This window comes from Empidonax traillii, unplaced genomic scaffold (genome assembly GCF_003031625.1).
Source record: "Empidonax traillii isolate 1590-97213 ecotype Southwest subspecies unplaced genomic scaffold, ASM303162v1 scaffold1399:size139372, whole genome shotgun sequence".
Classification (NCBI taxonomy): Eukaryota; Metazoa; Chordata; class Aves; order Passeriformes; family Tyrannidae; genus Empidonax; species Empidonax traillii.
The window spans coordinates 78,205-90,718 of record NW_020956592.1 but is presented as its reverse complement, the minus strand read 5'-3'; the positions used below and the strand labels follow the sequence as shown (position 1 = coordinate 90,718).

At 52.2% G+C, this 12,514-nt stretch overlaps 1 protein-coding gene across 8 annotated transcripts in view; it reads left to right on the top strand.

Annotated features, from left to right (window-relative positions):
* LOC114069948 (dystrobrevin beta) overlaps window positions 1-12,514 on the top strand; it is a 109,031-nt gene that overhangs the window by 39,203 nt on the left and 57,314 nt on the right. For 6 of the 8 annotated variants that reach the window (XR_003573845.1, XR_003573846.1, XM_027907094.1 and 3 more), the window contains 3 exons: window positions 2,208-2,297; window positions 7,121-7,208; window positions 12,290-12,375. Coding sequence is in view for 6 of the 8 variants with exons in the window: in XM_027907094.1 (XP_027762895.1) it covers window positions 2,208-2,297; window positions 7,121-7,208; window positions 12,290-12,375 (264 nt within the window). In the remaining 2 variants the exon portion in view is untranslated. The remainder of the gene's footprint in view (window positions 1-2,207; window positions 2,298-7,120; window positions 7,209-12,289; window positions 12,376-12,514) is intronic. The other 2 variants (XM_027907096.1, XM_027907095.1) reach the window with 1 other exon arrangement.

The window sequence follows — 12,514 nt, the reverse complement described above, 5'->3', positions numbered from 1 at the left end:
GAAAGGTGAGGGGGTGGTGTTGTGGTGTCATTGTTGTTTCTCAGGCTCTGTGAGCAGTTTTGCCGAAATACCTGTCTGAAGGTCCAAGGGATGGATCCCTTCAGCACCCTGAACAGGTTATAAAACAATGCTCTGTGCCCACGTAGAAGGGCAGGGAATAAAAATAGCTGCCATATCCCTGGGGAGAACAAATCGTGTCAGGGAATGGAAGTGGGGTGATTCCTCCCGGGTGGGTGGCTCTGGGAAGGAGGGGGAGCACTAATGGAACATGGACTGACTCATAAAGCTCTTGACACTGTCCCACGTGGCATTTGCATAAATCAACAAGGTAAGTGTGGCCTGGGTGAATCTGCTGCTGTGTGGGTGCGACACCAGTGGGGGAAACTGCAGTCAGAGAAGGCAAACATTGGGTGTTTTCCTCCCAGAGGGGAGCACGTGTCAGGTGGGATCCCACGGGATCAGCTCCCAGCTCAGCACTGCTCAGTTTGCAGGATGAAACAGGGAACAGTCACACACCAGTGCTGTACTGGGACTGGGATTCTCCAGAGGGCAGGCTGGTCCTGGGGGGTGTTTCATTGCCCATCACCTCTGCCAGGCCTCTTCCTCTGCAGGAGAGCCCTTGCAATGGGTTAGAGTGGAAAAGGTCTCGGAATCTGCAGTGGTTGCAGCCCTGTGCCTGCTATAAAACACAGCTAAAATCAAGCTTTTCAGCACCTTCAGCCAGCAGTTTGCTTAAGAATTCCTCTGAGTGGTGGTTCATGTTCAGTCTCCCCATCAGAACCCCCTCGTTCCACAGGCTGCTCCTTGCCTGGGGGGCTCCATGCGAGCAATTCCACTTTACCTCTGTTTTATAAGGTCTTGCTCTGCTCCTGGCAGACGCCCCTGACATGTTGCTGCACATATAACAGAGAAGAAAAGGGTCTGTGTGTCCAAAAATGTGGGGTTGGTTTGCCTCGCCTCAGTCTATTGGTGGTGAAAGCAATAAATGCCACGTTTTTATAAAAGGGCTCCTGAAGGGAAAAACTTCCTGGGCTTGCGTGGGGGAGGAATTAAGTGCAGGTGATGAGGTGGAAGAGGGGCTGGAATACCTGACAGGAATGACAGATGGAATAATGCTACAATAACAGTGACACAGGAACCATTTTGTAGGTGATGATCTGATCTCACATCTGCACTGTTCACCCCCCGCTGGAGATGCCTCCTCTGCTTGGGCCCCATTCCAAGTGGGACAGCAGAGGATTCCTGCCATCATCCTCCCCCTGGGCCGGGCAGTGCAGTGGAGCAGAGTCCCTGTGTCACCTTTCGGGTGGGGAAGGGAATGTTGTGTCCCTGTCTGCAGTGTCTGGGCCATAAATAGAACCATTTTACTGCCTTTTTTTGGGGTTTTGCCCTATTATCCCAGATCCTGCAGAAACCAGCACCTGTTAATTGGGCTGCACAGGCAAATAGTTAGTTATTACTGATTTTACTTCTAGATCTGCATTTCTTCTGACAAATATTTCCTGCAGTCCATCCCTGTTCGTAGAAATAATCAAAACAGCTTTGTTTCTGTGAGTCCCCAAACCAAGCAGCAAAACACAGCACGTAACCAGTCCCTGTCAGGGGGCAGCACTGTCCCTGCCAACCGCTCATTGTTGGATTTTCCTCCTGTTTCTTCTGGTGGATGTGTGTTAGGAGAGAAGGAGCCTGGGCACTGTCAGCTCTGGTTTTGGACACGGTGCTGAAGCTGCAGCCGCTGTGGTTTGGGGTTTTTGGGGCTGTTTGCCTGCAGAAAGGGTGGTCAGGCCCTGGCAGGGGGTGCCCAGGGAGGTTTGGAGTGCCCAGCCCTGGAGGTGTCCCAGGCAGGCCTGGCCGTGGCACTCAGTGCTCTGGGCTGGGGAATAGGGTGGGCATCGGGCAAAGGGGGGAATTTACAGGCTGGGAGGGCTTTTCCAACCTTAATGATTCTGTGAAATGTTCCTTGAACACCTGCAGGGATGATGACTCCACCCTGGGCAGCCCCTTCCGATGCTGAAACGCCCCCAGATGTCCCTCTGAGCTGTGTTTCATCACTACCAGAGGGTGTCCCATCCCGTGACTCGTTTCCATATTTACCGACCCCGTGTTTGGTTTCATTTGTAACCCTTTGTTTCGCTGCCATTTTTGCTCACGATTTTGCTCCCTGTTTACGTTGTGTTCTCTTTGCTCTCTGCCTCCCTCCCTGCCAGGTCCCAGCCCAGCCCGGACCCCCCCAGCGTGGTGGCCGACGAGCACTCCCTGATAGCCACCTACGTGAGCCGGCTGCAGCGCGGGGCACGGTCAGTGCCAGGGCCACAGGCAATGCCAGGGCAGTGCCAGGGGCATGGGCAGTGCCAGGGCAGTGCCAGGGGCACAGGCAGTGCCAGGGAGGGGCCACACACACAGGCAAAGGGAGGGACACACGATCTGGTGCTCCCTGAAATCTCCCGGAAGGGATGGATCGCTGTCCACCCCTGCCCTGCTGCACTCCCCCTTTACATGAGCCCGATGACGTGGCTCCAAATGGGTTAATTGCTTATTTTTTCTCTCCCTGGCCGTTCTGGGATCTTGTCTTCTACCCGTAGGAAGCTGATTTCCCCCTTAATTTCTTTCCCAGCACTGTCCTATAGCTTGTGCCTGTTCTTCTTTCTCCTCCCTGCCTTCACCTCCACCCCAAACACAGTCCCATCCCGTCCCTGCCTTTGTTCTTGAACAAGCTCTTCCAACCCCACACCATGACCTGCAACTGTTTCTTTCCCCAAAAAAACTTAGTGTTAATGCTTTGAAGAATTAATTCCTTTTATCTCAGCTTTGGTATTTGTGCACATTTATATTTCATGGCTCTGTCTGTGCAGAGAAATTTCACCCTGAAGCCCCAAAATGCAGCTCTCCCATTTCGTCCCAGGACACAGCCTGGGGGTTCCCTTTGCCACTGTTGGACCTCATTAACTTGTGCCTTTAGAGAGCCAGAGTTGGGCTGGGGAGGAAAGGGAGGTTTAGTGAGCTGGGAGCTGTATTTTGCTTGCTCTATCCATGTTTCCACCCTCTGGATAATATTTTTAGAGCCCCATTTCATCACTTTGTCCTGCAGAAATTCATATCCCACTGTTTTGTGATCTCGTGGGAAAAAGAAGTTTTTCCTGGTAGTGGATCACTGCTCTCCCCTGCAGGAGCTGAGAGCCCAAAATATTTTCCACAAGACAATGAAATCCAAGGAATTTCAGGCTCTGGCCTTCACTCAGTTACTGCAGTCCTTGGATTTGGAGATCCAAAGGAGGAGGATCTCTTTAGGATGCTTACAAAGCATCTTGAAGAAAATATGGCAGATTGAAATGCTGAGTCTCCCAGAATCACTAAGGTTGGGAAAGCCCTCCCAGCCCGTGGATCCCCCCCCATGTCCCATCCCCACCCTGTCCCCCAGCCCAGAGCTCTGAGTGCCATTCCAGGCCTGCCTGGGACACCTCCAGGGCTGGGCACTCCAAACCTCCCTGGGCAGCCCCTGCCAGGGCCTGACAGTTCTTTCCATGACCCCCGTCCAGCCTGGCCTTGGACACTCCCAGGGATCCAGGGGCAGCCACAGCTTCTCTGCCCAACCTGTGCCAGGGCCTGCCCACCCTCCCAGCCAAGGATTCCTTCCCAATCTCCCATCCATCCCTGCCCCCTGGCAGTGGGAAGCAGTTATGTGATGTGTCACCTTCTCTCACTGCCCATCCCTGCCCACACTCGGGTTGTCCCAGCCCAGTTTTGGGTTGGCATTTGGCAGCAGGGCACGGCTGTCTGGGCTCTCTCTCCACTGACTGCCCTTTCCCTCGTTCTGCAGGATGTGATTCCATGAGATCCCCAAGCCGGGATCAGTGGGGGGGGGGGGTGATTTTCCCCTGTTTCTCCCCCCATCTCACCCTGCACCCCCTGTTGTGTGACTGCCACATGTCCCCTGGCTCAGGGCCCTCCCTGGCACGGCACAGGTTGTTCTTGTTCTGCCAGGCCCGTCCTGAGCCAACTCAATTTCCGTGCCTGGCTCCTCACGGTGTGCCCGTGCCGTGCCCAAAGGGCAGAGCCTGCGGACTGCCTGTTCCAGAACACCTCAACCCACCCCCCCAGCACCCTCCTGTGCCCTGTGTGTGCCTCCAGAGCCTTTGTTCTGGCCCGTTGTCCCAGACCCAGCTGGCCCCAGGGTGGGAGTGAAGCCTCCCCTGGTCAGACCTTTCCATCAAGGCCAGGCTGGACAGGGCTTGGAACAACCTGCTCTGGGGGAAAATGTCCCTGCCCGTGGCTGGGGGTGGGACTGGATGAGCTCTGAGGTTCCTGCACACCCAAACCATTCTGGGATTCTCTGATCTGTGTCACCCACGTGCAGCCAGAACCTCCCAAGGACTGAAACAGGAGAGCTCCTGGCCTGGCTGTGTCACTGCTGTGGAGGGAGCACAGCGTTGTCACAATGGGCCAAACCCCTTGAACAGTGTTCTGAAGGCAGGGAATTCTAGAATGTTGCTTCTTCGAGGTTCTGCTGCTGTGGAAATCCCTGAACTCTCACTCGTGTACCTTCCCCCCATCTGAGCTTGTTCTTGCCCTTCACTACCTTTCCTGTCCCTGAGGGCTGAGGGGACTCACCTGGGGAAGAGAAGGATCCAGGGAGACCTTGGAGCCCCTTGCAGGGCCTAAAGGGGCTCCAGGAGAGCTGGAGAGGGACTGGGGACAAGGAATGGAGGGACAGGACACAGGGAATGGCTTCCCAGTGCCAGAGGGCAGGGACAGATGGGAGATTGGGAAGGAATTGCTGGCTGGGAGGGTGGGCAGGCCCTGGCACAGGTTGGGCAGAGAAGCTGTGGCTGCCCCTGGATCCCTGGCAGTGTCCAAGGCCAGGCTGGACGGGGCTTGAGATGGACTTGAACTCCCCTCCTTCATCATCTGTAAAATATTTCTAAGAGCAAACAGAAAAGGATTATTCTTTTTTCATAAATTACAGGGGTTTTTTTTCACAAAAGCAAGAAATGGTCAGTAACTCTTCTGTAACTCACCTAGATAGGAGGTTGTAGTTCCAGGAGTTGGGAGATTCTGGAAAGGGTGGAAGGGTCTCTCCTAAAAGCAGGAGAAAACTTGTACAGCCAGAATTGCCAAGGAATGCTGAAGGAAAGCAGCTGTGTCAGAATGTGGGATGGGCAAATTGTTCTCCTTTAGCAAAAATATAGGGGATAACAAATTAGTGTGAAGGTACCTGTGCAATTCCTCAAGCCTCCTGTAAAGGCCCTGGTTTTTCCTCTCTTAAATCTGCATTCCCCCTGGTTTAACTCCCCTTTCTGCAGCTCCCTCCTTTGCTCTGGGCAGTTGGGTGTCTCCAGGTCTGGATCCAGCCAGGCCAGGCTCCTGGCAGTTTGTGCTCATCACAGACCCACCTGTGCTCACTGTACCTGTGTCTGTTCAGTGCATCCCAAACACATCACCTGGCAAACTCTGGAGTCTTCAGAGACTTCAGGTTGTTAAATTGGATGTTAATGAAAAGAAATTAAGTCTGCAATTTTAAATAACCATCACGTTCACAGCACAGATTTGGTTCAAGGAAACATAAATCCTTGAAATTAGGCTTAAGGAAATGTGAATAGTCATCTGAGGTGGGAATGTGGGCTGGAAGTAGCTTTTGTGGTGCACCAGGTCTGTGTCTGGTTTAATCTGCTGCTGTCTGTGGTGATGGTGACCCCAAATTTCCCCGTAGCACCCTCAGGTACCACCCTGGGCTGTCCATGGATCCCAGCTGGAACCTCAGGGGTGGCACTGGGAAGGCTGTGTGGCCACTGGAAGCACAGTCCTCATTCCCACACTAACCCTGGTCGTTCCAGTTAATAACAGTTTGGTTTCTGGGATCCAGTGGTTGCCTTTGCAAAGGGTGTGGGACGAGGGATCTCTGCACAGCACTGGGATAACCAGCAACTCCCAAATCCAGTGGCTGGATGTTGACTTCAAAAGCTGCTCTTTCATTTGGGATTCCCCTCCTGGTTCCTTGTGGAACTATGGCACCAAACCCAGCTGGGGATAGATCTCAGCACTGGCTGCTTTCAATTAATACAGCCCAAAAATCAGCCTTTGTTCCCCAGTGTGTTTATAGTTAAAAGGAGAATTGTTTGGAAGTAGCAGGAGCTGCCTCAGCAGTGGGGGCTCTGACTGTTCCCAGGCTGGGTTAATCTGTTGATGCTGAACATGCCCAGAGACACAATGCTCGTGTGGAACAAGAGCCAGATCCAGGGGCTGCCTTTCCCTTCCCACCCGGGATCTGTCACCTCAGCTGTCTCTGCTCTTCCTGTCTCAAACCTCCATGACCCTTCCTCTGTCACCTCAGGGTGCTGTCACTCTGCTGATGGCTGTTGGAAATGGCTCTTAATACCCATTCCAGCAGCATTTCCAAGGCACCCATGGAATCCTGGGCTGGTTTGAGTGGGAAGGAACCTTCAAGCACATCCAGTTCCACCCCCTGCCACGGGCAGGGACACCTTTCACCAGCCCAGGCTGCTCCAGGCCCCATCCAACCTGGCAGTAGGAGCCAGCTGGAGCTGTGTCACCCTCTGGAGCTGAGCTGGGAAGGACCAAATCTTAAACTGCCACGCTTTGTAAATGGGTGTTGCGAGGTGTGTGTAAAGTCAGGCTGACTTGCAAAGTGCTGTTTGCGTTTAAGTCGATGCTGTTCAGTGACAGAAGGTCCTCCTCAGGTCAGCACAGTTCTCCCCACTCTTCCTCATGGAAATCATCCCGGCTTGGACACTGATGATCCCACATCCATGGAGGAGGAGGATTTCCTCCTTTGTCACTGGGCTGTTGGCCCCCGTTGACCTTGAGTGACCAGAAGGGTTTGCAGACAAGCTCCTCAGAAACAGGTGAAATCTGTGCCTAAACCAAATTCTTTTAATTACACTGCAAACTGGAGCCTGTGAATCCTGGAAAATGTTTCTGCTCAGCAGAAAGCCTGCAGAGCGGTTCCCCCGCTATGGAAGCGGAGTGGAAAAAGGGAATTACGCAGATTATTTCCAGCGGGACTCTCTCTCTCTCTTTGCTGTCGCTGTCTCCTTGCACTGACACATCCTCCCCTCCCTGCCCCGGAGCGAGGCACTGACGGTGTGTGTTGGGTTCTTGGCAGTGTCCTGGACAGCCCAGGGCGGCTGGACGAGGAGCACCGGCTGATCGCCAGGTACGCCGCGCGACTCGCCGCCGAGGCCGGCAATGCCGTAAGTGAACACCCCGGGGAGCAGGGAGGGGCTCCGAGGGTCGGGATGGGGGAGCTGGGTTCCCAGAGCCCCATGAAATGGTCGGGTTTTGTTTGTTCAGCAGCACAGGCTCCTCGTTTCTGCGGGAACAGGGCGCTGCCGGGAGCGGGGAAACGGGAATGGGAAACGAGAGCGCGGATGATCAGAAACGAGGTCAGAGGGGCTGAGGGAATAAGCAGCTTAGTCCTGCTTAGGCCAGAGAGGAGATAAATGTGTGGATACCTGAGGAAAACAAATCGTGGAGCAATTGCTGGGGAATGTGTTTATTCCAGGGGGAAGCAGCCTGAGGGATAAAGGAAAGAGGTTTCCGTGGTTGTGGTTTCTTCTCATGGGAAAGGGAAACACCCCAACACAGTGTAAATTGGTAAAAATAAATCCTGCCCTAACAGAAAATTACTATGGGAGAATAATAAGAATTCAGTGAAATTCCTTGGAATATTGTCAGGCCACCTGGGTGGGGAGATCATTTATCCGTAGGGAAGGAGAGCAGAGTTTGCAGGAGCCATCTCCCACGTTCCTGAATTCCCTTCAGTGTGTGTTCGGCTCGTAACCCACCTTTGGCAGAGGGATGTGAGCAGATATTTTTATAAAACTTTAATAAAACCAGAATTATGCTTCTGAAACGTTTTTAAATGGCAGTTCCCAGCACCCCAGTCAAACAGTTGCATGTCCCAGGTCATTCCGTTCATCAGGACTATGGTCATGTTATGTTAAAATATTAAAGTGATAAAGGGCCAAGCTCCAGGTTTGGATGGAAAAGGAGGAGATTTCCATGTAACCATGTAAAATTCAAGTTGTTTAATGAGACAGTAAGTGCTGAATCACTGTCACGCTGGAAGGTGGTGGAGCAATTCTTACTCATGACTTGACTTTTTCTGGTAGAAACAAAGTGTTACGAAAACCAAGGAGTCACAAACTGGTTCTGAAAGAACCTGATGGTTTAAAGACCTGTGAATCACCCCCACCCGCTCCTCTGTCCGTTTTAGTTCTGGAAGGGGTCAAAAATGAAGCAATTTTTTGGGTGTGCAGAGCAGCATTTCGAGTTTACTGAGGCTTTTCAGAGTGCTGTGACGAATTCCTGCCTTCTTTTCCCCCACATAAAGTCCTGTGGAAGGGCAGAAGTCAGAGCAGTGCCAGGGATCGACGTGGGAAAGGAGGAAAGGGTGAGAACAGCGTGTTTCCATTGCAACCAGACCCTGGCCACAAGGAATCTGAAGTTATTTACTGGCTCCACTGTTTATTCCCATCCAGAAATGCCAATCAGCCGAAATGGATGGATCTTTTGGGTTCTTAAGGAATCCAGGTGGAAAGGGCTTTGCTTCGTGGCAGCCCCTCCTTATTTCTTACTGATGGGAAACCCTCCTTCCTTGTCCAGGCTTGGTGGGGGAACATCCCCTGAGCTCTGGGACGTGTCCATGGCCGTGGGGACAGCGTGCCACGTGCTCAGGGACACCTCTGTGTGTCTGCAGGTGTCACTGCCAGGGATTCACTGCTTTTGGAAAGTGAAACAGCTGAGGTGTTTGAGCCACGATCACGGTTTTTCCAGTGTTCTTCTTGCAGCATTAACACAGAGAGACAGCAGTGAAGGAGAGGCTGGGAAATCCAAAACAAAAAAACAAAAACAAAACAAAACAAACAAACAAAAAAAAGGAGCAATTTTTTCTTTCCCCATGGAATTAAAATGGGGAACATCAGATGAAAACCCCAATAGAAATAATAACAAAATAAATTTGAGGGTTTAATTCTGGAAATCCAAGTCTGTTTGTTGTTGAAGAAGGGCAGTAGCCAGGGAGGAGGAGAGGGGAGGGGAGGGGGAGGAGGAAGCCTCAGTGCCACGGGCAGCCGTGCCGTGCCCCGCGGTGCCCGAGCAGCCGATGGCACGTGAGCAGGACGTGGCAGTGGGGTCTGACTGAGCTGCTCTTGTTCCCCTCGAGCCACTCTGCGGACAAAACATCCCTTTTATTGAATCTGAGTGCTCAGGCAGGGCTGGCTCTGCCCATCTGCTCGTGGCAGAGCCGTGACCCCAGACAGCGTCTGCTGCCTCCACTGAGCACAGGGAGGGAAAGGCAGGAGGTGTTGAGATGGACAGAGCGAGGGAATTAGCAGGGAACAATCCAGACTTCAATTAAATCACAACTTTCAGGATCACAGCTTCATCCCTTTGTCTCCCTCTGCTGCTCTGCTCTGATTGTCAGCCCAAGGTGAGGAATAATCTGCTGTTTCCTATCAAACATCGTCTTTGTGATAACAGCAGGGACTGGAACAGATCTGCATCCCCAACCCCCCTTGACTGCTTTCCCCTACAAAATCCACATCCACATCCATGGCAGATCCCCCCTCAGTGCTGCCTGATCCCTTGAATACAGGTAATCCTGCAGATAAGGAACCTGCACCCCCAGAGGAGGGGAGATTACAGGTGTTTTGGGTGGATATAGGTCTGTACAGCAACCCCAGGGCCTCTGCCACCAACATCCTACACAACCTGCTTCATCCCTTCTCCCACCTGCTGCACCTCAGCTCTTGTTTTTCCTGCTGTTACCCCATTCCCAGATCCTCAAGGGTTTTTCCCAGTTCCCCTGGGTGGGTTGGTTTGTAGGAGCACAGAGGTGCCTGTTCCTTCCAGAGGGTGTGGTGGGAGCTCAGGGACCCCTGAGCTGAGCTGTGCAGCCCTGCTGTGGGGGCACAGGCACCAGCACCTCACAAATACTCGATTATGGCTGAGTGGATAATTAGGTTGAGTTATGTGGATGAGTTAGGATAATTAGGTTCTTGCCCACGTTGCTCTTTTTTGAAAACTCTGTGGTTGCTCTTCCCTCGGCATCAGGCACTGCTAAAAGCCTGTGATCATCTCATCTCCTGGAAGCTGCCCACAGCCTGGATAACAGTCAGAATATTCCCTTCATGGAACTTCTCTTTCAGGTGTTAGGCATTATTTAATGCATCATTTTTAAATAAAGAATGAGTAAACCTTTTTTTTTTTGCTGTTAGATAAATCTGCAGCTTGGTTCTTGGATCATTTCTTCTCCTCCTTGGTAAACCAGTTAAATGAACCATTTTTGTCATTTGATTCCTCTCCTTTGCCTGTTTATCATCAAGAACCCTGTGATGTCTGAATGGCCCTATTAGCAAACACCACTCCATGATCCCTAAGGATCCCTTCCCACTGGAGACACTCTTTTTGGTTCCTGACTCGCAGTTCCAGCATGGCTCGCTCCCTGCATTAATGGCCAGTTCATGGGAAAACTAAATTGCAGTGTGCAGGTTTCACTGGTCCTGTGTGCTGTGAGGGATTCTAAGTAGATTTTATGACCATCATATGGATTTTCTTGCTGAGAGAAAATGGGCCCTTGCCATTTGGATGATCTCAGAGCTTGTTGAGGCTTCAGCAGAAGTTGGGTTGATGAGTGTGGGGTTTTTTTTTTTTAGTAATTTTGACTTACAGTGTTGACTCCCAGCAGGTCTTTGCACTCTGTAGTAAAAAGCCCCTGTAAGAGTGGAGTAGCAAAGGGATATGTCCCTGGAGTTCAGGGCTGCTGAGCAGGCAGGAGCTGAACCTGTGGGCTTTTAAAGCATGGAATTACAGCCATAAATCTTGGCAGACACGAGTCATTCAGACCTGTCTGGGGAGATGGAGTGCAGACACAGGAGTGCTGACTAGCAAATGAAGGGTTTGGGTTGGGTTTATTTCTTCTGAGGGCAGAGGTTTTAAAAACCACACACGACTTCAGGGGGAGGGCAGGTGCCTCCCCTCAGAATAACTAGTAACCTGCAAATGTGAGGATGGATCCTGCCCCTGGATTTACGAGGAGAATGGAATTTACCATCGCAATCCCAGACACCCCAAACTCTTCCAAGGCAGGGAACAGTAAGAATTTGGTGTCCATAAAAGGCTGGGCAGAAATGGGAGCAAGGACTGCAGCTGGTCCAGCCCCAGCACAGCTGCCCAGGGCAGTGGGGGAGCCCCATCCCTGGAGGGATTCAAAAGCCCTGTGGATGTGGCACTTGGGGACATGGGGCAGTGGTGGCCTTGGCAGTGTTGGGAGAACGGTGTGACGATTTTTCCAGCGTGATTCCGTGTGTTCCAGAGGAGTTCATTCACTGGAAAAATGCAGGCTGATCCGTGAAGCCCACAAGGGTATTTGCACATCTGAGGGACACCTCCACCTTCCACTATCCCATATTGCTCCCAGCCCCTTCCAGCCTGGCCTGGAACACTCCAGGGACAGGGCAGTGATGGTGAACTTCCCCTGTTTCCAGAGGCAATGACCCTGTTTAAATGTAGTGCCTGTGAATGTTGTTCCTTCCCGTGGATGGTGTTTCCTGGCCTTCGTGCCCAGGGGTGCCAAGGACAGTGTGGGCAGACTGGGGATCTCACATGGCATGGGGGGCTGGATTCACCTTTATTTAACAGGGAATTACAGCAGCTGAAGGCACTGAAAGGCTTTGGTGTCACTGCAAGGTGATGGATTGGGAAAGGGGAGAATTGGGACCTCTGGAAAGCACCAGGAGTCGGGATCAGCTTCCTGCAGAAGCTGTGGGAAGACCTTCCCGTGGAGATGGTTCTGTCAAGCTGTTTCTGAGCACTAATGAAGCTCTGAGAGCTCAACCAGGGGATGGAGATGGATGGTGGAGATGGATGGTGGGGGGTATCCAGCAGGGCTGTGGGTCCCAGGCTGAGCTGTTGGTTATTCTGGACTGTCCCAGATGGAGTCACTCCAGCTCCTCTTCACTGACTGACACATAGGAGGGTCAGGGTTTCACCAGGGGACTTAGTGAGGAAAGGAATAACTGGATTTGCTCCCAGGAAGATCCTGTGAGTGCTGTAGGCACTGGTAGCTGTGGGGTGTTGTTTTCTGAAGGCCTTAAAAAAAATCTGGCAAATGCTGTTCCTGGGGTGGGCAGCGAGGATGAGGCACCAGGAGCAGCCCATCAGCCTGGTCCCAGCTCTGCAGCCTGGGCTGTCAGTCTGGGAATTCTGGATCCCATCCCTGCCACAGGCCCTAACAGGCAGCTTGGTGTAATTTTCCTGTGTTCTTCCCCAGCCCCGCCCGCCCACAGACCTGGGCTTCAGCTTTGATGCCAACAAACAGCAGCGGCAGCTGATAGCGGAGCTGGAAAACAAAAACAGGTAACAACAGGCTTTGATCAGTCTTGTTTTGGGAACCATCCCCGGGCTTTGTTGTTTGCAGCCCTTTGTGTTACATTAACCAGATTGTTTGCCCAGATCTTCTGTTAAAGGGGAGCTGCCTCGTTAACTCATTAGTTAG